Source organism: Bos taurus, chromosome 11 (genome assembly GCF_002263795.3).
Source record: "Bos taurus isolate L1 Dominette 01449 registration number 42190680 breed Hereford chromosome 11, ARS-UCD2.0, whole genome shotgun sequence".
NCBI classification, from domain to species: Eukaryota; Metazoa; Chordata; class Mammalia; order Artiodactyla; family Bovidae; genus Bos; species Bos taurus.
The window spans coordinates 100882003-100906692 of NC_037338.1; the positions used below are offsets into that span (position 1 = coordinate 100882003).

The 24690-nt window shown below is 46.3% G+C and overlaps 1 protein-coding gene across 3 annotated transcripts in view; it reads left to right on the forward strand.

Annotated features, from left to right (window-relative positions):
* Positions 1-243: 243 nt before the first annotated feature.
* The window catches only part of FUBP3 (far upstream element binding protein 3), a 49606-nt gene continuing 25159 nt past the window's right edge, over positions 244-24690 (forward strand). Inside the window, exons 1-4 of one of the 3 annotated variants that reach the window (XM_010810464.4) lie at positions 244-402; positions 1299-2152; positions 12160-12265; positions 23551-23584. Coding sequence is in view for 2 of the 3 variants with exons in the window: in NM_001101217.1 (NP_001094687.1) it covers positions 319-402; positions 12160-12265; positions 23551-23584 (224 nt within the window). In the remaining variant the exon portion in view is untranslated. 3 annotated transcript variants of the gene reach the window in all.

Below are 24690 nucleotides of genomic sequence, written 5' to 3' on the forward strand. Positions count from 1 at the left end.
CGCCTCAAAAAGTCTGTCACGACATCCTCGAAGGCCCTAGATGAAGTCGCGTCTGGAAATGGCCAGGGAGCAACCGGTCCCCTCAAGACCAGACGACAGGACCCGCCCCTCCACTTCCGGTCGGACCGCGGTCACGTGCCCCGACCCAGCCCCCGCAGACGCGGCTCCTCTCGCGTCGGCGAGCGTCCCGGCTTCCCTTCCGCCGGAAGTGGAGCGACTTTCCCTTTCCGGCTACGGGTCCCCAAGTGGAGCGGGAGGCCGGACAGGGGAGCCGAGCGGCGGTGGCGGCGGCGGCGGGCGGCGGCGGCGGGGGCGGTAATGGCGGAGCTGGTGCAGGGGCAGAGCGCTCCGGTGGGGATGAAGGCTGAGGGCTTCGTGGACGCTCTGCACCGGGTCCGGCAGGTACGCGCGCGGCCGGCCGGCGGGAGCACGGGAGCCCGAGGCGGGGCCGGTCGGGCCTGATGGGGAGAAGGAGGGGGGTCTGTCCTGGGGGCGGGACGTAAACCTGGGCTGACGCCCCAGCTGGGCGCTTCGGCAGTTTCTTGGGACGCCTGCAGCCGGGAGGAGCCATGGGATGAGGCACCAGTGGGAGGACCAAGGCCCAGACTGTCGGGCGGGTCTCCTAGGTTCCCGCAGCTGCTGGGAAAGGGTTGACCCAGGACGCCTGGGCCCTGTCGCGCCCTCGCGCCGGGGTGGGGGCTGGACCCGCAGGGCAGCCAGCCTGGGGTTCTGAGGTTTACAGGGGTAGGGAACTGGGGGGCTCACGGAGTGAACCCGGGTCTGGGCAGAAGGGGCCTGTCTCAGGCCCAGTAGCTTCTTAAAAGTGGGGAAACAGCCGGTTTAGACTAGGAATTAGAGGGTAGTTTACTTTTGAGGGCGCTCTGGGAGAGGGAAGTTATTAAGTAGATGTGGATGGTCCATAAGACATAGACATTCCTTATGGGCAATAGTTTTTCCTCTTTCAGGGAGCATGTGATAATGGAGTCATTCCAGCAGTGAAATTTGACCATCTGACAATGTCGTGCATTTTGTCAGAGTTAAATAAACTGGTTTTTAAGAGGTTTGCAAGCTTCCCTGGAGAATGAATATGGGACCTGCCAGAAATACTCTTTGGTTTCTGGTATGATGCTTAGAACAGAACCTGTATTGTGTGTGAAACTTAGCGATAAGTTAGCTCTAACACTTAAACTTCTTTGCTGAGTGTCTCATACTCATCATCTCTTCCTATTTAATTGTAGGCATACTAACGAATTCTTTAAAAGTTGGGCTATAACTAATTACTGCTTGATTCCTAACAGAAAGCTACAGGACCCATTGTATTAGAAGAAAGTCTCAACTTGGTCGCTTGAAGATACGGTCTTTACACCTCTTTCCAGTATTCCAGGGGAGGGAACCCTACCTGTTTCCCAGATACTGACTTTTCATTTTAATACTGATGCTCCTGTAGACATTACATTGGATCCCAGAAGTTTCCAAACCTGTGGTTCAGCCTAAAATTTTATCCGATGACTTGTTACTTACTGCCTAGGCACCAAGCAATATGCTAGTGAGTATCCATCTTACTTAGACTTCAGAGCCAGCCAGTGGCTGTAATGGATGAACAGTGCCATCCAGCTCCCCTTCCACCACTCTGCTTGCCGGCGTGTTACACTGCTCTCTACAGTACAGGGTCCTGAACCTTGTTTCTCACTGGCTACTAATATGTAATGGCTTTTCACTCTGTGCTGATGTGTGACAATCACCTTGTCGGCCTCTGTATCCAGGAAGAAGTATAGTCACTACCCTAAAGAGCTCAGATCCTCAGTTTGCAGAAGGCCTATAGTTGAACATAAAATGAATTTTGAACCTTTGAGAAGACTTTCTGCTTCTCTTGAGCCAGTGGTTGAACTCGTATTCTTGGACAACCTGCTCAAGAGGGAGAGAGACCCTCTGTTTATATGCTGACCTAATGTGGATTGTTGAAGCAGTGGTGTTTACTACTAGCAGAGGAAACTTCACTGGAACTGTTCCCAGCTCTGAAATGCACCATTGACTGGAGCAGTTGTAAGCCCAATGGAGACAGTGCTGTAAGTGTATCACTTCTGAATGTTAACAGCTGGAGGTCGATACTATCTCCAAGGACTGATGGCCTTAAAAACTAAAGAAAACACAGGTTTGTGGCTAATTTTAGGTTTATTTATAGATTTGCATTGGGCACGAATGGGATGTTAGAAATCTAAAATATTGTGTGCTTACAGTAAAGCTTACCTCAAAGGGCCTCATACTATTTGGGTATCTGATGGTGGTGTTTCTACTTTGCCATTGTATACACAGCGTGTTACAGAGGTGTGATCTCCGCCCCGCCACCCCCACCTCCCCACCCCCCCAGTAATTGGAGATAAAAGACAGTGAATTTCTTTAAATGATTGCAAAGCTTTCCCTTCTCTCAGGTACCCTTGTAAACACCAGGGTCTGTTGGTAAGGCCCTCCTAAGTTAGTCAGGGAGCACTGAGCTGTCTGATGCTCAGTTTATCCAGAATATCACAGTAGAGTCTGAGTTGACCCTGCTTGGATTTGAACCTATGGTTTCTCTTCAGTCTGGTATGTGGAGTCCAGCACCTAATCCACTAAGCTTCCCTCCTAGCCTCTTGAAGCCTCTTTTCATATCCTTTGGACGCTTTCCAGCAAAGGGAGCCAGTTGTTGCTGTTAGTTTGCCCTGAGCCTGGCATTCCTAGATCTGAAGGGAATCTCTGAAGATGTCATATAAAATTTAAAATCTCTGCAGCAGCATGAAGTCCAGTGAGTTAATAGTGTTTGGCCAAAGGGCTCACATAGCCATTTTGTAGGAAAGTACACACACATGTAGAAAAGTGTTGCAATTCGATCCCACTGGTGAAGATCTAAAACTGCTGGGTATTAAAAAAAAATCATGTCCAGTTCTCAGAAGTCATTGACTGGTTAGCAAAATGAAAGTGTGTCTTCCGCTCATTGTTTAGAGAGCACAGGGTCCAGATAAGAATGGGATGTGGACTCAAAGCCAGGTTATCCTGTACTGTGGCCCCACTGCACCTCTACCCTGACTGCTGTCTCTCAGGCTTTCGAGGGAACTTTGTGGAAATGATGGACAAATTAGATGCAAACCTGTTTTGTCTTATTTCATTTTCCTAAAAATATAAAAGCGTTCCTGGAAAGCCCACTGTGATGATTCAGTAGCATCCATGTCCAGGTTCACCCATCTGCATGTTACCAGGACAGTGTCACACCACTGTGTCTTAGAGGTCCCCAGCAGCCTTCTATGAGCTGGGCCAACCGCCTGCCAGTCGTCACCCAAATAGACATTCTTTTGCCAGACTGCCAGGGCTTTTTAAGGCTTTAAGGTCCTATTTTGCCCTCAACCCAATCAGCACCTCTGCACTGCATAACTCGAAAGGGTTCTGTTCCCATACATATAGCGTATGTATGGTGGCTGATGGCATTGGGCATCTGGGTGCTTCTCCTTCCAAATGATTGTGACCAAACCAGTGGAGAGTCTGTGGAAAGTAACATTTTGACCGGTTTTAAGACCTAGGACCCATTCCTTACCAGCACTTTTTCTGGGAGCTGGTGGGCGGCACAGGGCCTCAGAAGTTCCACAGTCCACCTGGACATGCTTTTCAGTGCCACCGGTTCACACTTTGAGCCTGAGCAGTTGATGGTTCGGCCCCTGTGCTGTGGAGATACACTGCGTGTCCTTTAACAGACTGTGTGTCCATCATTTAAAGAAAAGGCCTGTGTTCATTTCCCGCTGCACACCCCTTGAGAAGAGACGCCTTTGCTCACCTCATGTGTGATGTATGCACCTCACAACGGAGTCATGGGTACTCAGTGCTCAGTTGCTGTGAGTTTACTCCACTGAGACCATCTCAGGAATGCCCGCTGGTTGAGGAGCTCAAGTCATCGTTTCACAAGGGACTAACTCCAATGTGTGCATTCTTTTGAACTTTCTCAGACACTTGAAGAAAAGCAGCATCTGCAGGACATCTGTGGGCTGCTCGGTATTTAGAGGTATATAGAGGACCCTACAGGGAGCAAGTTCCTGGGTAAGGGTTTTCATGATGCGACTGAGCCCCTTTGGGTCACCAGACTTCATCTTTGGTGTTGAAAAAGGGTAGATAAAGAATGCATTACACTGGATGCCTCTTAACACTGTTCTCATTTTCAGCTGAGGCTTCTTTATCTTTCTTGTAAAATCTGTCAGCCCATGTGTATCATCAAATTAATGTTTCTGTTACATGTCCCAAATTCAAATTTGCCTAGACCAGAGTTTTTAAACTGGTGGCCTGTGGACTGGAGAAGGCTCAGAGTGGTCCTGCAGGCCTGTACTGTTTGACCACAGGGGTCCACCACTTGATAACCAGAACAATTCCATGCGAAAATGGGAATTTCCAGCTCAGCCTTGGCCACACTGCTCCCATGTTCTGCAGTGAGCTGGAGCTGAGTAGCAGGAGCTCAGTAGCAGCTGCCCCTTTGGACGTGATATTGACTCTCTGGTTTGCCTGGATTCCCACCACCTTGCTTTATGCTGCCCATTGGATTGCCTGATCAGCAGCTTTGTCCCCTCATCTTTGTCCAAATTGTAAGTCCATACTGTTACTTGAAATTTCTAATGGCGAGAACTCTGGGTGGAGAGTTAGGACATCTGAGTCTTTTGCAAATAGCTACATGACCTGGGGCCAGCTTGGCCTTTCCCAGCGTTTGATCTACAAGCTGTTCATAGGTCTTCCATGGAAAGGGCTCATGGCCAGAGAGGTCTGGGGGATACAGGGTTAAATAAGGGTGAATTGGCTTCTTCACTTCAGGACTTGTCGGAGCCCTTGTTGTTACGCTCAGTCTTGACTAACTCTTTGCAGCCCTCTGGCCTGCCAGGTTCCTCTGTCCATGGAGTTTTCCAGACTCGAATACTGGAGTGGGTTGCCATTTCTTGGAACCCTAAGTTTGCTTCTATTCATAAGGTCATACTAGGGTTTGGGATATGCATTGTAAATATGCCTAAGAAGATCTGTCACTTCTTACCCTCTTTTCATGAAACCAGATCACCTCCTGTGGATCAGACTTTAGGAAACATTAAGCTAGATAATCTCAATGGCCCCTTCAAGCTCACAAACATTCAGAGCTTCTGTCTAGCTAGATCTGAAAAAAATTTTGATGGTATTATTTTGATTCTTTTCCTTTCTAATGTGTTGTGTTGGGTGTCTGTTCAAGGTTCCCCTCTCCCTAGCTTTTCTGTGCAATTCTTTCACTCTGTTAAGAATCATCCCTCTTGAAAATGTTTTGCGTTTAGAGTTCAGTTACAAGGATACTTGGGAAAGAATAGCCAATACTTTTGGAAGCATGAACTGCATTTTTATCCTAATGTCAGATGATAGCAAATCACTTGCAAGACTGAGTAGCGTTCATGGAAATTGTGATGTAATTCAGATTGCCTGCCATTATTTGAGGATCTGCTGAGTCCAGGGCCCCTTGCTGGGTGCTGGGCCATTGTAATGATTAATAAGACAAGTTTACCACTGGTTTTATCATACCAGTATCAGCTCCTCACGACAACCAAGTGAAATAGTCAAGATAAGGGTTATAATTCCCATTTTATATTTGAAAATAATAAGCCAAAGGTAGATAAAGCAGTTTTCTCAGAAGCACGCAAATAATTAACATACGCAATAGTCCTTGGACCCTGTCTTCTGCGTTCTAAGAGCGACTTGTTTCCTTTGTAGTGGTAGTTTGGTAGTTTTCAATTTCAGTGAGAATTCTGCAGCGGGGTCTTAAAGCATTGAAAGGATGCTGGTGCAATTAGATGGAAACTAAGAGAGGGCTTCCCTGGTGGCTCAGAAGGTAAAGAATCCATCTGCAAAGCAGGATACCCGAGTTTGATCTCTGGGTCAGGAAGATCCCCTGGAGAAAGGAATGGCTACCCACTCCAGTATTCTTCCCTGGAGAATTCCTTGGACAGAGAAGCCTGGTGGGCTACAGTCCATAGGGTCCCAAAGAGTCAGACATGATGGAACAACTAACACTACAGGAGATAAGTAATGGTCATGTCATCTTTAGGGCCTTTGAGGGGGGCTCCTAGCTGGAAAAGTATTTTGGCCTAGAGCCTCAGCTGGTCATCGTAGCATTTTGCCTATAGGAGGCTTCTCTATATTAAATTTAGCAAAATTTACTGAGTACTTTCTATGTGCCAAACATTTTGCTGTGTGTTAGGGAGGTTCTTTAACTTTTTTTGGAGCGTGGAACTTTACAAGACTCCTGAAAACTTTGAACTATGTCTCAGAAATATTTAAATAGTTCTGTCTGTTATTTCAGGAGGTTTATGAATTCTCTAAAGCTAACCCCTGGAGCTCCCAGTCAAGGGACCTTTGTCCTTGGAGTACCAGGATGATTGAGAGGTCCATGCCTCAAAGAGCTCCCTACAGTGAGGAGAGTATAATCAATAACTTCCTCCATGAGATCAACCACTTAAAGGTAGTTTACACAGTGCTTTGCAAACAGATAATAGAGTGTTTAATTCTCACCAAATGTGGGTGGCCTGTATTGTCAGGAAAAGCTACCAAGAAGAGCTGATATCGTATTCGATTGTTTTGGTTAATGCCAGTTAATAGGGCAGGATCAGACAGGGCCCCACCTCTAATGACAACAGCAGTAGCTCCCATTCAGTGAGCTTGTTGTGGTGTGTGCCAGGCAAGGACTTTGATACAGATTCTCTCATTTGATAGTTGTGGAATACACAGGAGGTAGTGAAGTGATTATTAAGATGACTGGATTCATTCTATATGAGTTCCAATTCTGGTTCTGAAAATTACTCGGTTAATGACTTTGGACAAGTTATCTAACATCTAAGCCTCAATTTTTCTCATCTGTAAAATGGAGGTCGTGGGTGGTGGTTTATATGTATACACACATACATATAAAACCACCATATAGATATATGTATATATTTATGGAATAGCTTGGGAGGTAGAGGTGGGTAGTGACTGAAAGGAGTTTGAGACCAGCTTCGAGGGTACCAGTCATGTACTGTTTCCTGATCAGGATGCTAGTTGCACAGGCATTTTTGTATATGAAAATTCAGGTTAACAACTTGCCTATGTACTTTTCCGTGTTATTATTAATTCAATAAAGGATTAAAATAGCAAGCACTTCTCTTTCCTTACGGTGTGCCCAGCATTGTTCCGGGTGCCTTACATTGTTATCTTGGTATCCCCTTGGATACAGTTCCAGCAGATTGGCTCCAAACCCCATAGAATTGAGACTAGTAGCTACTTTCTGAGGTCACTGAGGATTAAATGAGGGCACCATCAGACACTTAGTACACAGCAAGCTTAATATACAATCTGTCTTCTTAGTAACCTAGATAGTGGGCTTGACTCTATCCACGGCTCTAGACCCTGCTCTCTGGGACTTGCTCACTCTTGGCCACTGGGTTCCACTGCTCTGGCCACATACTGTTTTCTTCCAGCTGTGGGGAGTAGAGACTTTGCATCCAGCCTGTGAATTCACCAGGGGTGAATTCTCCAGGGCAGGGCCACTTGGGGCGACTTTAGAGCAGAGGACGCAAGTTGGGTTCCTTCTCTGCAAGTGGTGGTGTGAGCTGTCACCTCTGCTTGCTGGCCCCATGAGAATCAGCAGTGACTCTTGAGTAGCACGGACACAGCGTGTGGATGACTTGCTGCGGCTCAGATGGCCTTGCCTGTTTCCATTTAGTGTGAAGTTTTACTGAATGTGAAGTTGTGAAAAGAGACACAGCTTTCTGTTTGGATTTATAGGGTGAGCTACTCTGATGACAGAACTTAAAGATGTGCACTGGGGTTAACTAATTGCCCTGGTTCTAAGTGAACCTTCAATATTCTTTTTACTTCATATTTTAAAATCATTGTAAAATTTAGATTTGCTAAAAATGTTTTGAACATTCATCCATGCACCTCCCCAAATTGCCTTGTGCTCCTTAGAAAACAGTGGTTTAGTTCGCCCCTGCATTTTTCAGGGAGCAAGCCCACTGAAGGTGGACCACTGAAGGTCTTGCCCAAGGTCGTACACTGGAAGGCCAGCTGGAAAGGCCGGATCATGACTGACCGCCGGTCCAGTGCTCCCCTTCGCGTCTCCACATTTCCACTAGCGGCTGGCAGTGGAGGTTAAGTGTCATGGCATTGATTTATAAATATTTCATCTATTATGGTGCTTAAAATAGCACAGGTAGTGAGGTAACCCACTCTTGCCGCCTTCCCTCCAGAAGGGAGGAAAGTGAATCAAGTAGCAGAAAATCAGTACCAGCGTTCCCTCAAGGTCGTGCTTTCAGATAAGCGTTGGCATGGCCTTGTTCTTGGAATATCCTGGCTTCTGTGGCTCTTTTCTGACCTACACCATTATTAACTGAAGATGTACCTTGCTTCCCTTAAGCAGCTGCTGTTCAGGATGGTCAGTTACAGGCATGACGAATTGCTGGAGTTCTGTGTACTGGAGCCCATTAGGCTTTAAGTCCTCGGGGAGTGACTCTGGTTAAGAAAGCATTAGGTGGAAGTAAGAGGGATAGTTAGCCTAGTGCTGTGATTAGTAGCATGGACTCGAGTCAGGCAGCCTGTGCTTCAGCAATGTTTCTGCCACTTAGAAGATGTGTGACTCTGGGCAGGTCACTCAGCTTCTTTTGAGCTTCGCTTTTCCTTGTCTTGAAATGGAAATAATACTGCTAACCTCCTAAAGAATCATCGTGAGAGAAAATGAGATGGCATCTTTAAACTGCTCTTGGAGTGCCTGGACATAGTAAGCACTCATAACACTTAAACTCGTACTATTTTAGAAGGCATTTAAAATCACTTCTTAGAACAAGGTTGCATTTGTTTGAATAAAGGAATACATTGTTTCTTTATTGCTGTAAAGAGATATTACAGATTATTGCAAAATATTACGTTATAAATATAAAAATTACAAAGTATATTGTAATATACAATGTAATATCAATGTAAACTATGAAATAATTGTGTATTATAATGTTCAAATACTTCTAACGTTTGTTTAGCCAGGGTTCAAGTGCAGTTATTGACTTCAGGGCTACAACTCTTAACCATTATCCTGTACTACTTTTCTCTTAGTGAAAATTTCCCAAATTTATAGCTGCCCGAAGCAAACATGATTTAAAAACAAATCTGAAATTCTCAGTCATGTTTTAGGAGGCTTGTTGACTTAATCAAAGGTAGGAGCAGAAAAGCTACTGTAACGTAATGATTTAATATCTCAGCTTTGGCAGAAAGTGACATTCTGGCAATATGTGAAACATAGTATATAAATTATAAGGAAGGCCAAGGACTCAGGAATAACATCTTGGCTACTTTGGAAGGAAGGAAGAAGCTCTGGGAGCCAAGAGGCATCAGCAGAAGAGGGTAGAAAGGGACTTCCTGGTGCTGGAGTGGTTTAGATTTTGCCTTCCAGTGCCAGGGTTACCAGTTCGATCCCTGGCTGGGGAACTAAGATCCCACTTGCCTCGTGGCCAAAAAACCAAAACATGAAACAGAAGCAATATTGAAAGAAATTCAGAAAAGACTTGAAAAATGGTCCACATTAAAAAAAAAAAAAATGGATAGAGTGTGCCAAATATGTAGAGCTTATCCTCTCTTTGAGAGTGATTCGGCATGCATGCTGTTGAGGGACTCCACTGATAATCACACCCTTTTCCCCTGTGTTTCGGGGTCCTCCTCACTGTCTCTTGCCAATATTTTGGTCTGTCTTTAAACCAATAATCTTGGAAAGCCCCGCATCGGCCATGTACCTGCTCAGTCCATTGTGGCAAATGAAAGGGTCTCCATGGGGGCATAAACTGCTGCAGTATTCTCGCCTTTTAATCACTTGCTTTCCCAGCTGAGTCCTTAAAGATAATTTTTGCATCTTAAGTAGCCAACTTTCCACTAGCTTATCCAAAACAAATATGGAGAGCAAGATTGTGAGTTGGTGGTAAAATGCTGTTAGGCAAGATTTATACAGTATTTTGTTTTAGAGCAAATGGCCACTTGCCTTGAAGTTTGAATATAGGAGATGAGGTTTCTATCAGCAGTCTCTCTTAACTTTGAGTGTTTAACTTAAAATAATACTTTAAAACAAGCACCTATCCAGGCTACCATCATCTGTAGCCTCGACAGGGCAAACTCTTTTTTGTTTTTTAAGTCCAGATATTAAATTATATACATGTATATGCTCTGCACAGCATATGATCTCTGTGAAATGGGTGTGGCTTTGTTATAATGAATCTTTATTTACCAGGATAGGTAGTTCATCAGCTATGGCTTGCTGACTTCTGGCCTAGAATAATTCCTAAATGGCCTTGCTACTTTTGTCCCCTTTGAATCTATTTTCTTTGTCCAAGGGAATCTTTTAAAATCATAAATTAGCAAGTTACTTCTTTTACTAAGTCTTGTAGTTGCCTCCCATCACCCTTCATATAAAACCCAAGCCCCGGATTTCTCTGACAGTCCATTGGTTAGGACTCCACGCTTCCACTCCTTGGGGCACAGGTTCAATCGCTGGTCAGGGAACTAAGATCTTGCAACCCAAGGGGGTGCAGCATTAATTAATAAATTAATTCTCTATATATACATATAATTCAAGCCCCTTCCAATGACCTCTAAAGCCCTACATGAACTGGCCATTGCCCACCTCTTGGAATACATCTGGTTCCTTCTATTCTAGTGACATCAATCTCTCTTTCAGGCACACACCTGCCAAGCTTGCTCTAGCCTCAGGGTCTTGGAACAAGCTATTTCCTCTGCCTGTAATGCTCTTCCTCATCATGCAGGTCTCAGATGCCAGCTGCCTTCCCTGGTCACCCCATTTAAAGCAGCACCTCCTGAAGGCTCTGTGTGTCCTTGCCTTTCAGTTAGTATTGTGTATCAGCAGCTGGAACGATCAGCTTATTGATTAGCTTGTGTACCTGTGACTCCCCCCTGACTCTTCACCACTGAGCCTGGGACATAGTAGGCCCTCAGCTCTTTGTTGGGTGAGTTGCCTTGTCTTACAGCTCTGATATTTGCGAAGTGCTTTCTCATGTGCAAAGCTCATTTGTGTTCAGAGTATGTTGTTATCTTTCCAGAAACTACAAAGCAGATGGTGTTAAACCTGGAAGGTCTTAGGCAGAGAGGAAAAGTACTTGCCCGACATCACAGAACTAGTAAATGAAAGGATGAGACCTGATCCAGGGTACCTAACATTAAATTCTGCCTTAGGTTTGCAGTATCGTGACTGTCTTTGGTTGTTTATTTGTCTAAAGTACTTTATGTTGGTTCCGGAAGCTCTCAGACTTCTGGGCACATTTGGACAACCTCAGGAAAACTACCTCTGAAAGGCTCTGCTCTGGGACATCTGTGCTGGCTGTCCCTTAATCCACCCTGGCTTGTTAGGCTTAACTGAGGGACTAACATCAAGAGCAGTTGCAAACATTCCATTGATTGAATCAGAGTTAATTTATGTGACCATGACATTTATTCCCTAATTCCTAGTAGATACATGTAGGAAGCTGTCCACAGCATCTGTTTCTGGTGGAAGTTTAATAGCTGTGTTCTGTTCTTTAACTGACAGGTAAATATTAAAAGTTAAGTAGCACTCACAGGTTATCTTGATTTCTCCAGTGCAGGAATCCTTCCAAACTAGTCTGGACAGATGGTCACCCCCCTGCTGTTTGGACTTCCAGTGAAGAGCAGCTTGTTTTATGTTTCCATGTATTCCATCATCAGTTTATAGGGGTTGAAGTTTTAAGATGACAAACATTTCTAAAGAGCTGTCAGATTTGAACAAATTCATGGCCTTTTAAATATTGCTTGGGAATTTGCTCCTTAAGGAAACCCTGTGTTAAAATATTTTGAACAAAGTTCTTCATATTGTTGGCCTGCTTTTTTCCTTAAAATGTGGTATAGCTGTATTTTTTTAAGTGATGACTTAAAAATTTGCTTGTGGAAGACACGTTTTTGGAAGTATCATTTCAAAAGACACCTTATTACTAAGACTAAAAGAAAATTCAGGAGTGCAAAGTCCTTGTCCTGTAATGTTGTTTTAATTAATCTCCTTCGGGTGGAGAAATGGGGTAAAGCCCTTTAAAGAAGACTGTCTTCCTCCCTTGATGGAGCCATGACTTGTTACTGAGTATTTAAATCTGGTTCTCTCTGTAGATTGCTGCTAAAATTGACTCAATCCCTCACTTGAATAACTCCACACCTCTGGTGGACCCCTCAGTGTACGGCTACGGAGTGCAGAAGCGGCCCTTGGATGATGGAGGTAAGTTGCCGTAAACGCCCTGGCCTTTCAGGTGGTGGTGAGCCTGCCGCTTCAGTTGAAAGCTGTGTCAGCCATTTCCTTAACAGCTTTCTCCAGCGTCACTCTAAAGTAGAGTGGTTGAGGGGAAATATTTAAGATGATTTTCTCAGCAATTCTGCAGCGTTTGAGTTCTTATTTGCCTTGATAATACAGGAAATCTTTTCAGCTGGGCGAGAGGGTAAAAGACAGTCTTAAAGCATCAGCTTGGAAGTAATTTGACTGCTTGGAGTTTTGCTTGATTTAGCCTCTGTTATTCTAGTGCATATGTAGGAATTGAAGTTCCCACTTTTCTCCAAAGAAAAACTGAGATTGGGGCATGGCTCTGAGGAAGCTATGACTACATACTGACCTTAAAGAAAGGAAAGAGGAGTCATGACCTTCCTTCAGTCTCTCTGCTGGGTTTGTTTGTTTGTTTTTCTTCTTCTTCAGCACTCCCCTTTATAACAGGCTCTTGCTAGCAGCATCCATTTCCCTTTCATTCATTCCTTTGTTTATTTCACTGGTTTGTTTATATACCCTACTCATCCCCAGAAGGATGTGAGACACTCAGAAGTGCGTATTACCAGCACTTTGGCTAAGAGACTCAGATGGGTTTCTGCAGAGCACATGGACTTCCTTTATCATGTTTCATCTCCCGCAAAGTAGGACTTGAAGGGACCCTGTAATATGCCAGTTTACGTGTGAATGTGCACGCAGTGGCTGGGCCAGTTCTGCTCTCCCTGTCCTCAGTCTGCACGTGTGCCAACTGTGTCGGGATGTTCATATTTCTGTGATACAGCATTAAATGAAAAAAATCAAGGTATGCTGCTGCTGCTGCTGCTAAGTCACTTCAGTTGTGTCCGACTCTGTGCGACCCCACAGACGGCAGCCCACCAGGCTTCCCCATCCCTGGGATTCTCTAGGCAAGAACACTGGAGTGGGTTGCCATTTCCTTCTCCAATGCATGAAAGTGAAAGTGAAGTCGCTCAGTCGTGTCCGACTCTTCGCGACCCCTGGCACCCACCAGGCTCCTCAGTCCGTGGGATCTCCAGGCAAGAGTACTGGAGTGGGGTGCCAGCAGTATATATTGTGTAGTCTTCTTTTCTTAAAAAAGTGCATGTTTTATGTTCTCGGGAAAAAAATGTAATGTGGCATGACTGATTGCTCTGGTCTCTGAGGATTCTAAAAGAGCTCGGCCATGGGTTTTATAAGCAGAGTAATTGTATAGACTCTCACAGTGCAGATTTTAAGGGCACAACACTCAATTTGGGTATCGAAATTCTTGTCTATTTAAGAAAATTATCAGTATTTATGATCACACACACAAACTCTTCCCCAAGGCCACTGGAACTAAGGTGACCATCTACACTGCTCCTCTGAAACAGTACGCTGTGGTCGTCTTACGTTTGATTGGTATCAGTGATATCTTAGGCTAAATATGAGTGACTTCATTGTCTGCATTTTTGCCTTAGCAGAAAGCTGTCATGCAAAGTAACCTTTTCTACCTTTTCGGGGCAATCATGTTTCAGTTTCCCTTACAGGACATCAGTGTAAAAATAACACAAAGTATACAACTCTGAGCATATGTATCGTTAATGGACAGTGTCTCTCAGGCCACCGTTTCCAGAAATGGAGATCAGTGCATTCCACAACTCTCAGCCTTGTTTTCACCTACTGCATGGTGTTCAAGTGTAGAACTTGTGCTTACAGAGAATAGTATGGCTATGTCCTTTGCCTGATGAGGGCCTAAAAATTGGCAAATGGAACCTTTAGCATCTTGCAGACTTTTTTTCTCCCAGTAAGAGATAAAGGTTCAGTCCTTGGATTAGGAAGATCCCCTGGAGTAGGAAATGGCAACCCAGTATTGCCAGTATTCTCCAGTATTCTTCACTGGAGAATCCCATGGACAGGAGCCTGGCAGGCTACAGTCCATAGGGTTGCAAAGTCGGACACGATTGAGCAACTGAGCATGCATGCATGCAATCCTTTGCACACCCTTTTGGAAGAATGTAGCTAGTAAGTCACCAGCAAGTCCAGACTCTCATTTGAAACTCCAGTCCATTATTATATGTATATCGTCACCTCTTTTTTGAGAACCATAATTTTTTGCATGTCTGCCTTTGGGGGACTCAGTTCTTATGATCAGAGAATGAATGCAGTTTCTCTCCTCCTCCAAAATGTTAAGTCTACTTTTAGTAGGAAAGAACTGAGACAGTACCTTTTCACCTGGGCCTGGGTCCTCCCTCATCCACAGGCCTGTGTCTCTTACCACAACAACGCACTGTATTTTGAACTACAAGAGATTTCCCTCAGCACTGCAATTTGATAAAATTAATCCTCTCTTCTGTTTAGATAGCAGAATTTTTTTTTTTCCCCAAGTTGGTCTCTGTGTAGAATTTGAGATGTGCTGAGGACAGAAATGGTATGGACCTAACAGAAGCAGAAGATATTAAGAAGAGATGGCAAGAATACACAGAAGAACTGTACAAAAAAGATCTTCACGACCCAGATAATCACGATGGTGTGATCACTGACCTAGAGCCAGACATCCTGGAATGTGAAGTCAAGTGGGCCTTAGAAAGCATCACTACAAACAAAGCTAGTGGAGGTGATAGAATTCCAGTTGAGGTATTCCAAATCCTGAAAGATGATTCTGTGAAAGTACTGCACTCAATATGCCAGCAAATATGGAAAACTCAGCAGTGGCCACAGGACTGGAAAAGGTCAGTTTTCATTCCAGTCCCAAAGAAAAGCAATACCAAAGAATGCTCAAACTACCACACAATTGGACTCATCTCACACGCTAGTAAAGTAATGCTCAAAATTCTCCAAGCCAGGCTTCAGCAATATGTGAACCGTGAACTTCCTGATGTTCAAGCTGGTTTTAGAAAAGGCAGAGGAACCAGAGATCAAATTGCCAACATCTGTTGGATCATGGAAAAAGCAAGAGAGTTCCAGAAAAACATATATTTCTGCTTTATTGACTATGCCAAAGCCTTTGACTGTGTGGATTACAATAAACTGTGGAAAATTCTGCAAGAGATGGAAATACCAGACCACCTGATCTACCTCTTGAGAAATTTGTATGCAGGTCAGGAAGCAACAGTTAGAACTGGACATGGAACAACAGACTGGTTCCAAGTAGGAAAAAGAGTACGTCAAGGCTGTATATTGTCACCCTGCTTATTTAACTTATATGCAGAGTACATCATGAGAAACGCTGGACTGGAAGAAACACAAGCCAGAATCAAGATTGCCGGGAGAAATATCAATCACCTCAGATATGCAGATGACACCACCCTTATGGCAGAAAGTGAAGAGGAACTCGAAAGCTTCTTGATGAAAGTGAAAGCGAAGAGTGAAAAAGTTGGCTTAAAGCTCAACATTCAGAAAACGAAGATCATGGCATCCAGTCCCATCACTTCATGGGAAATAGATGGGGAAACAGTGGAAACAGTGTCAGACTTTATTTTTGGGGGCTCCAAAATCACTGCAGATGGTGACCACAGCCATGAAATTAAAAGACGCTTACTCCTTGGAATGAAAGTTATGACCAACCTAGATAGCATATTCAAAAGCAGAGACATTCCTTTGCCAACAAAGGTTCGTCTAGTCAAGGCTATGGTTTTTCCTGTGGTCATGCATGGATGTGAAAGTTGGACTGTGAAGAAGGCTGAGCGCCGAAGAATTGATGCTTCTGAACTGGGGTGTTGGAGAAGACTCTTGAGAGTCCCTTGGACTGCAAGGAGATCCAAGCAGTCCATCCTGAAGGAGATCAGCCCTGGGATTTCTTTGGAAGGAATGATGCTGAGGCTGAAACTCCTCACGCCTCATGCGAAGAGCTGACGCATTGGAAAAGACTCTGATGCTGGGAGGGATTGGGGGCAGGAGGCGAAGGGGACAACAGAGGATGAGATGGCTGGATGGCATCACTGACTCGATGGACGTGAGTCTGGGTGAACTCTGGGAGTTGGTGATGGACAGGGAGGCCTGGCGTGCTGCGATTGATGGGGTCGCAAAGAGTCGGGCACGACTGGGCGACTGATCTGCTCTGCTCTGAGGCGCTGAGGGAGAGCTGGCATCTGGGTCCTGCCCCAGGCTGTTGTCAGTTCTCCCCTGACAGGGCTGAGGTCACTGGGCCAGTTCTGTCCTCATGAATAAATATGTGGATAAATAGAGCCCATCATGGAAAGAGATGCTCATGTTTATCAGACAGCGTTCTAAGGATCACAGTCTCACTATTTGTGAGGTAAAAGCTTAGAAAAGCAGAGACGACCAACAGGCAGGAATCCTGGCACTTTTTTCTTAGCCATAAAGATTTCCCGGGACTTTGCAGTTTTTTTATTTGTTTGGTTTGGCTCGGAAATTTTTTGACAGAAGTTCAGCAGATCGCTTCAGCAGTGTGAACTTGCTAACTTTCCTGTGGAGCCGGGTTCTTTGACCTTTAGGAGGTTAAAGTGCAGTCCCCTAGAGGTTTTTTGGAGGTGTTACTTGGGTCTGTTTAAAAGTACTGCAACTGATAAGTCAACCAGAAAGAACTTTAGCTTAGGGCTAATTCGGGACTCTGGGATATGCAAGCTCATGTATGAACGGGAAGATTTTCAACAGTGCTAGGCAGTGAAACAGAAAGATTTGTTCCTGATGCGGAAAGCAATCTGGGGTCCTTGTGTTCCAAGGCAGTTTGGAGGTGTCCGTCAGACTGCCGGTTTAGGAGCCACTTGGAACCCAAGAGCTTCAAGCCCAGCTTCCAGGGCTGGCCTCGGTCCGTGGCCTGGGAAGCGCAGCACTCCGCTGTCCTCCAGCTTCAGGTCAGGTCCGTTAAACTCTGAACATCTTCTGTCGTGGCACCCACGCTTTCTCACGGTCTTTGAGGTGTGCCTACCGATTCGGGAAGGGCCCCGCAGGTCTCCATGTGACAGCGTTCCCATCTAGTACTTTCTTCAGGCTTCCGTTGGACTCACAGAACCAGTTCCATCTCTGGTCTAAGAGTCGTGGCCGCTTCCGATAACTGGGGGCCCAGCCCTCCCAAACGTGACCACCACCTCCTGCCCTCTAGGCTGGCTCCCCCATTCTGTGCTCTGGCCGCCTCCTCACAGGTCTTCTCTTTGCCTAGCTGACTCCTCAGTCTTGGAGCGGCCGTGGCTTCCTCCTAGAGTCCTGTCTTCCTCCTCTTCTATGATTCTGTCCAGTGTCCCACTCCGGCGCCGCCTCACCTCTTTGGTTCCCCCAGCCCTCCTGGTCACCCCACCCCATTCTCACACGCCTGCCTCGGGAGGGGGTCAGAGACAGCGCTCCGCCCTCACCTTCGCCCTCAACTTTGACAGCAGGTCGCCTGTCCTCTTCCTGGGGCTCGTCCCGTATGCATTCTTTAGGAGGCAGAGACTGTCACCTCCTGGCTCCTTCCAGATTCCGCTTGCCATGGTCAGAGAGATGGTTTCTTGATTTCCCTGGCTCGCTCCTGCAGTGAGTAAACGCTCCATGTCCAAGTTCTCCCTCTGCGCATCCTGTGATGAGCATGTAGGAAATTTTGTGAAGAGTAAGCTCCAAATTTAAGAGAAGAGAACTAGGTAAGTGATTTAGAAGTGCAGATTTCAGTTTAATCTACATCAGAAGTTGGCAAACTTTTTCTCAGGTTTGTAGGCCATAGGGTCTCTGCCCCACTCACTGAGCTCTGCCATTGGCACTTGGAAGCACTTGGACCGCTCCTAAACAAGTGAGCGGGACCGTGTCCCCTAACTGGTTGTTTACAAGAACGGGAAGCCGGCCCTCCTCCGGCCAGCCTTGTCGAATAATTAACTCCAACACTTGCTTAATCCTCAGTTAGGAAGGGGTGCGGGGGATCCCCCTCCCTAGTTTCCTTAAACCTCCCTGTCTCAGATTCCCCTATCCGACTCCTGACTGCCAGAGAAAGCAGGTGATTGCTGGCATTTCTGTGGAGCTGTCGACAGATGGACGAGACACCCCTCCCACTGTCTCCTCCGTGTTTCCAGGGGCAACGAGAGCATCTTACCCAGGTTTTTACTCTGGGAGAGATTTAGGTCCTCACGTCCCTGTGAGCTTTTTAGTTGAATCAAAAAGACCACACTGTCCCTGTCTCTTCTGTGAAGAGTGGCACCAGAATTAGAACCTGGGGTAAGTAAAGAGCTGTTCCTGCCATTGCAAGGGGCGGGGCTGGGGGGGTGTCACACTAGAGATTTTGAAAATATGCCTTTGGTAGGTAAACCTCTGGTACTTTTGTAAGACCATTTTAGATTCACCACCATTTCTGTTCCTCGTGTGGTATGAAGGAAGGAGAGTTTTTAGGTGCGCTGCCAAATGAATCATTTATGGGAAGATTGGAAGGGGTGTGTGTGTGTGTGGTCCTTTCCACGTTTCATTTCAGCACTGGTGGCATAAGGCAAGGAGAAGGAGGAAAAAACAGTGAGGAGGAAAGATTGTTTGAGGTCCCAGGCTTTTCAGAGAGAGAAGAGGGCTGAGAGGTGCCTGTGCTTGGGAGTGGTGAGGGCCGGTTCTTGCAGCCGCCTGGCTGGTATGTCTAGACCCCTGCCCCTGCTCCTCAGGGTGGAGCCGTCTACTTTGCACAGACAGGAACATGTACCTCGGAGCTGCTATTTTCCCCACGTCAGGGGGGTCATAGTGGATGCTGCAGGTGTGAAGAGCGGAGACTAAAACTTGGTTCCTAAGAGTCGCAGGGGAAGAAATCAGGGGTGTTAAGTAGTAGTCTTCAGGCCGAGGTGTGTGACGTCTGCCCGGGGTGGACGGGCTCACGGATCCTCCTCCAGCTCTTGCACCTCTGTGCACCCTCTGCCCTTAAATGGATGGGTCTCTGAGAATCGTGTCTGCTGGGGACTCCACGTGGGACCTTCCCCTTTCCACACCCTTTCTAACAGCACCCTTCTTTACTTTGTGGTGGCTCATCACCAGGAGAGGCAAAGTCCTCAAACACCTCAAAAGGGGTGAGTCTGTGGGCCTTCCCTGGCGGTCCGGTGTTTAAGAATCCACCTGCCAGTGCAAGGGACGTGGATTCCATGTTTCCATCAGAACTAGTCATTGCACACTTACTAAAACGTGTGTAACTGTGTTAATAAAAAAGTTTATTAAATACGTATCCCAAATATGTATACACATATGGTCCCTTCTGTTTTCTATTTCATTTTTTAATAAAGTTGGTTGTGCCCCCTAAACTGGTTTCATTACTACTGGACGAAATGGAAATAAGCCAGAGTGCTGTAAATAAGCATCGCACTTATTTTTCCTCTTAATTTTTCTCCAGAGAGCCCTGGCGGGGCACTGGCTCTGGGGAGGGGCGCAGGCGCACGCCTCACACCTCTGTGCCCTGGAGACGAGGGTAGCGGCCGCTCGTCGTGCGCCGTCTGCTGTCCTCACCAGACTCTCAGCTGGTGTGTTTGTGGCTGTGTGGGCCTTCGTTGTTGTGCTCGGGCTGTCTGGCTGCAGAGAGCAGGGGCTCGTCTCCAGTGGCCGTGCCCGCGCGTCCCGTTGTGGTGGCGTTTCTTGTGGCTCGCGGGCTCTAGAGCTCGGGCTCAGTAGTCCTGGCACACAGGCTTAGTTGCCCCAAGGCACGTGAAATCTTCCTGGATCAGGGATCAAACCTATGTCAGCCGCATTAGCAGGCAGATTCTTAACCGCTGAACCACCAGGGAAGGTGGAACTCGAAACTTCTTGAAGGCAAATATGACCTTGCTCACCATTTTGTGCCCAGGACCCAGTGTGGCACCCAATACCCGAAAGGTGGTACAGGGGTCACCTGGGCATAGGCATTCACTCACCTGTGCCCTTTGCTGAGGCACCTCCATCAGTCAGATGAGACTGGTGGTAACAGCCTCTGCCTCCCAGGGCACTTGTAGGACTGAATGGGCTTGTATCCGTGAGGCACCTAGAGAAGCACCCTCGGAGACTAGTGCTGGGCCTTTGCCATCACGGGGCATATTCAGCTGCAGCTGAGAGTGATATTATTGAGATAAACTGGATTTACACTCACTTTTAAAAAAAATAATAATTTGCCAAATTAGTAGCAGGTTACTTGCCTAGGGACTCTCAGCTGAATTTAGCCTGTCAGTGTGTTGTGGGCCCTGGGGCATGAGCTGCTGCATTAGAACACAGGAAGCCTTTGTGTTGTCCTTGGGAGAAGAGCTTTTTAAAGCTGCTTTGAAAACTGCAGAAGTGGCCGCAGCTAACTGCTGGTGTGGCTGACACTGGTCAGAGTCGCGGAGTCGGGAATCCAAGCCGGGGCGCAGGATTGCATTCTGAGGCTGAAGAGGAAGGTTTGGTTGATTTATCTTGCCAGTCACTGCAGCACTGTGGGCATGTCCTCCCTGACCTGCCCTCTCACCCGCCCCGGGTCCGCTGCTCTGTGTGCGTGTTTTCGGTGTTACAAGCGATGCCGGGCACTGGGCCCCTAGGGCTATTTTGAGGTGGGGCTTGGGGATCTAACCATTAAGATTGTGTGTACTATAAAGCCGGGTGTATTCCCCAGTGGTATTTTGTTAGCATTTTTATGGAGCGGGTCGGGGGTGGGGGGGTGAATGGAGACTTTTTCCTCCTCTCTAAGGTGAAAAAAATGTGTCCAGTGCCTTATTTTTTTCAAAGATCATGACTGAAATTGGCGGCGGACGACTCTCCAGAAAGGAGTTCTCGTATTGTTTTTTCTCATGGATGCTTCTCTGGGAAGCTTATCTTTGCATTACCCAGATGGCCTCCCACTGTACAGCATGCAGGATAAGTGAGAGCCGCACCTGTGTGTGTGTGCCTGCACACATGTGCCAGGAAGTCTGGAGGCCAGGTGAACCGTGGTTGACCAGCATGTGCCATTAAGAGGAAGTAGGACTGATTTTATTCAGCATTTTTCCTTTTTTTACAGTAAAATGACTATAATTGTTAAATCGAGCTTGTTCGACGTCCCCATATGCCTCCCTCGTCTGACCCTGTTCATCCTGAAGATGAAGAAAAGCCCCCCCGTTTGTTTGCCATATGAGTGTGGCCAGTGTCCCTTATCTAACTGCTGGCTTTTATTTTTAGGCACCAAATGGGAATGTTTCAGAAGGGAGTGAAACTTTAAATCACACTTTTTCCTCTTTGAGCTCTGGCATTTGCGTGGAGGAGAGAGATGATCCATGCTGTTAAATAAGAATTCAGCAACTTAAAGGGTTGGGTGTGGATGTGAATTTGATTTCACTCTTCAGTGGGGGGCTCCCAGCAGCCCGTCTGTTGGTGGGATGACAGTGTGTGCCCTCGTATTTTCCATCTCTCTAAGCACCTCCACTTGTCGCCAGAGCAGTTTGCTGTCAGAAATGATACGGTGTGCGTGACATCCGTGACACATACTTTGCCAACAAAAAGGAATTTCCTTTTTTTGATGAGAACAAAATTTCAAATGGCTTTTGACCAGGAGCCCTCCGAACATCCTCGTGAATCTCATGAAGTCCTCTGTGGCAGTGTCACCCTCACTGTGCTGCCGCTTTTCTAGCTGAAGTGTCGGGAGACCATCAGCCTTGTGACATCTCTCACCAGATAGCGCGGCAGACCCTGAGCCAAGGTCCGGCCACGTGGCCCCAAGCAGGGACTAGTCCCCATTCTTCAGTGTTTGCATCATTTCAAGACATTTCAGTTTCTTTGTCCTCACTGGTTACTTTACTCCTAAGAGAAGGAGTTCCGACCGTGAGCAGGGATGCTGAGCGTGACCCTTAAATAGGAACAGGTGACCAGACTCAGCGGCACTGTGTCTTGGACCTTCTCCTCCCGTGTGTTGTCTTCCCGCCTGCTGCCTTTGCTGTGGGTGATCCTCTCTCACAGCGTCCAGGGCCTGAGTGGGTGACGAGGACTCCTCTCGAGCTGGTGCTTGTCCGCTTTTCACACGGAACGGGAATCGTGGACGCGGCCTGTGCGGAGTGAGGGCATTTGTCATATTCAGACTGGAAGCACAAAAAGAAAATGTTTAGGAGTCGATAAAAAACAGTGCTGTTGTCTCTGAGATAAGGAGGGTAATAGTCTATAAGGTCAGGGTTTTGGCTGTGGACCGTTACTGTGCCATTGATCAAGGAGAAATGTGGTATCGACTCAGTAGCTTTGTGTACTTCTTTGCTGTGTGTTTCTCCAGGCTTTCTCCTCTCCTTTTAAAACATCATGATCTGGTTTCTTTTCCTTGATTGTTTTATGACCAGCTCCTCTGCGGTCCGAGAATGACAGAGTTAAGTTCAAGCAGAAAGAAGAGCTGTTGGAGCCCTAGATTTCAGATGTCAGACGTGTCCCTCTTTGTTCTGAGGCTGATGTGATTGATTCTTCCCCACTTAGCGTGTATCTGTCCTTCTTAAAACTTTGCCGGGAGACATAGTTTTGAATGCTCTTGTTAGCATTTTGTAAGATTCATTCAGTTCCTTGTGATGCACTTGGGATTTATACTTTTTCATTGTCTGTTGACTGTGTTTCCTGGGCTGCATTTTCCAAAGAGAAATACCGCAGATTCATTTTTTGCTGATGGCTGGTGGAGACACTCATCAGTAGCTGAAAGAGGAGAAATGAACAAAAAGCATAGCTGAAGTGGCGTTGCAGGAGTGTAACTGCAGACTTGGTTTTCATAATTAGAGCCTGTTGGGCATTGTCGTCTCTGTGAAATGGGCTTGAAAGACAGTTGCTGACTCCTAGCGTCCGTGGCGTCCAGACTGCGAGGGTGGCTCACCGAAGAGGCCCCAGAAGGGAGGAGGCCAGCTCCTCATTCCTCTCCTTGAGATGCTTATGCTCTTGGGAGGGTAGGCAGCGTCGGGGGTGATGCCCCGTGGCGTGGCCAGCAGGAACATATGTGCACGTTCTTAGCGACTGCAGCTGCCACGGAGCAGTCCTTAACAATGCTTCTGAACTAGGAGGTTAAATCTTCTCATTTGTTTTAAAAAGGGAAAGAAGGGACCCTGGCCATCTTTACATTGAGTTTGGATCCCAAGCGGGAGGGAGGTAGGAAGTGAGAGGGATTTAGCAAGCAGGATTTTCTCCCAGGCTGCTCAGCATGTGGACACACAGATCAATTTCTTATCCTGCGTTCAGCTGGACACTGGGTTAGAGACTGTTGATCACGACATCCCCTCCTGTTTCATATCATGTAACGCATTCATTTCAGCCACTGAGCCTAAATTACTGTTTGCTTTCTTTCTGCCTTTCTTTTTTTTCCCCCTCTGAAATGGTAAGAAGTCATGTAAGGATGAAGTTAGTTTATCCGTGCTAATGCTTTGATTTTTCTTTTCTCTTTCTCTTTGCCACAGTAGGTAACCAGTTAGGGGCCTTGGTACATCAAAGGTAAGCGGTGGGTTATGTTTTATTATTTATTGATCATTTCTAATTGTTTATTGATCCACCATCTGTACTAGAGTGTTAGAAAGTCAGAGGTTGAGAGTGTGAAAAACCATGGGCTAGATTTCTTTTTAAGACTCAACTTTTTTTGTAGCCCTTTCCAAGACAGTGTAAGCTGAAGGGATAAACTGATACTTGGTATTAAAAATCAACCATTATTGTAAAACTGAACTTAAAAGACTTCTGGGATGTTGGAGCTGTTCTTTCTGCCCACATATGTTGAATTTAAAAGTAGAGAATGTGAAAATTATCCTCCTGATTTGATGGTTTTCCCCGTGTTCTGTGAATCATTCACCTCTTTGCTTGAAAAAAGCCATGCTAAAGAAGTGTGACTTGACTAGGCTTTCCCAAGATGAAGCTCATGTTGCTCCGGGAGTCAGGGCCCAGGATGTGGGAGTCTGGGTGCCCCCCCCCCCCCCCCGCACTAGTCAGAAGCCTCACCCCAGAACCTTGGATGGGTGCCCCGTTGATTTCCCTTCCTCAGTTTCCCCCCACCACTTTCCCATCAATGTTGAGGATTTAGAGAGATACAGAGATCTCTGGGCTTTAAAAAGGCCAATCTGTAAGACAGGATATTTGTGGTCACAATGTTACCCTTCTAAAAGAACAAAATATACAGGAAAACCACAGGGGAGGGCTTCCCTTCCCTAAGGGGTGAAATTGTATGCTGCATGTTGTTACTATAGCATATTATCCTTAACCTTCAGCCCTAGTGATACAGTTAAGAGCCTCTTTATTCTCTGCATATTGGGAGTTTCTAGACATCACCAGGCACTATCCCAGTGACTTTTTTGTTGTTTCTTTATTTGCTTCGTTTGCTTGTTTGTTTTTTTTTTTTTTAATGAATTGAAATACAGTCATGTAACTGAGGTTGTGTTAGTATCACAACTTTCCTATAAAGCCATAGTTCGTCAGGATTTTACTTTGCAAAGCTTTACTTTACTTTGTACCTTAGAGCAGTTTCAGCGTTGGGTTTGTAATAAGGCCTTGTCTTCCCGAAAGCCCAGGGCAGCTCATCTTAACTACATTTTTCCCTCAGAGAGAGTCTGCTA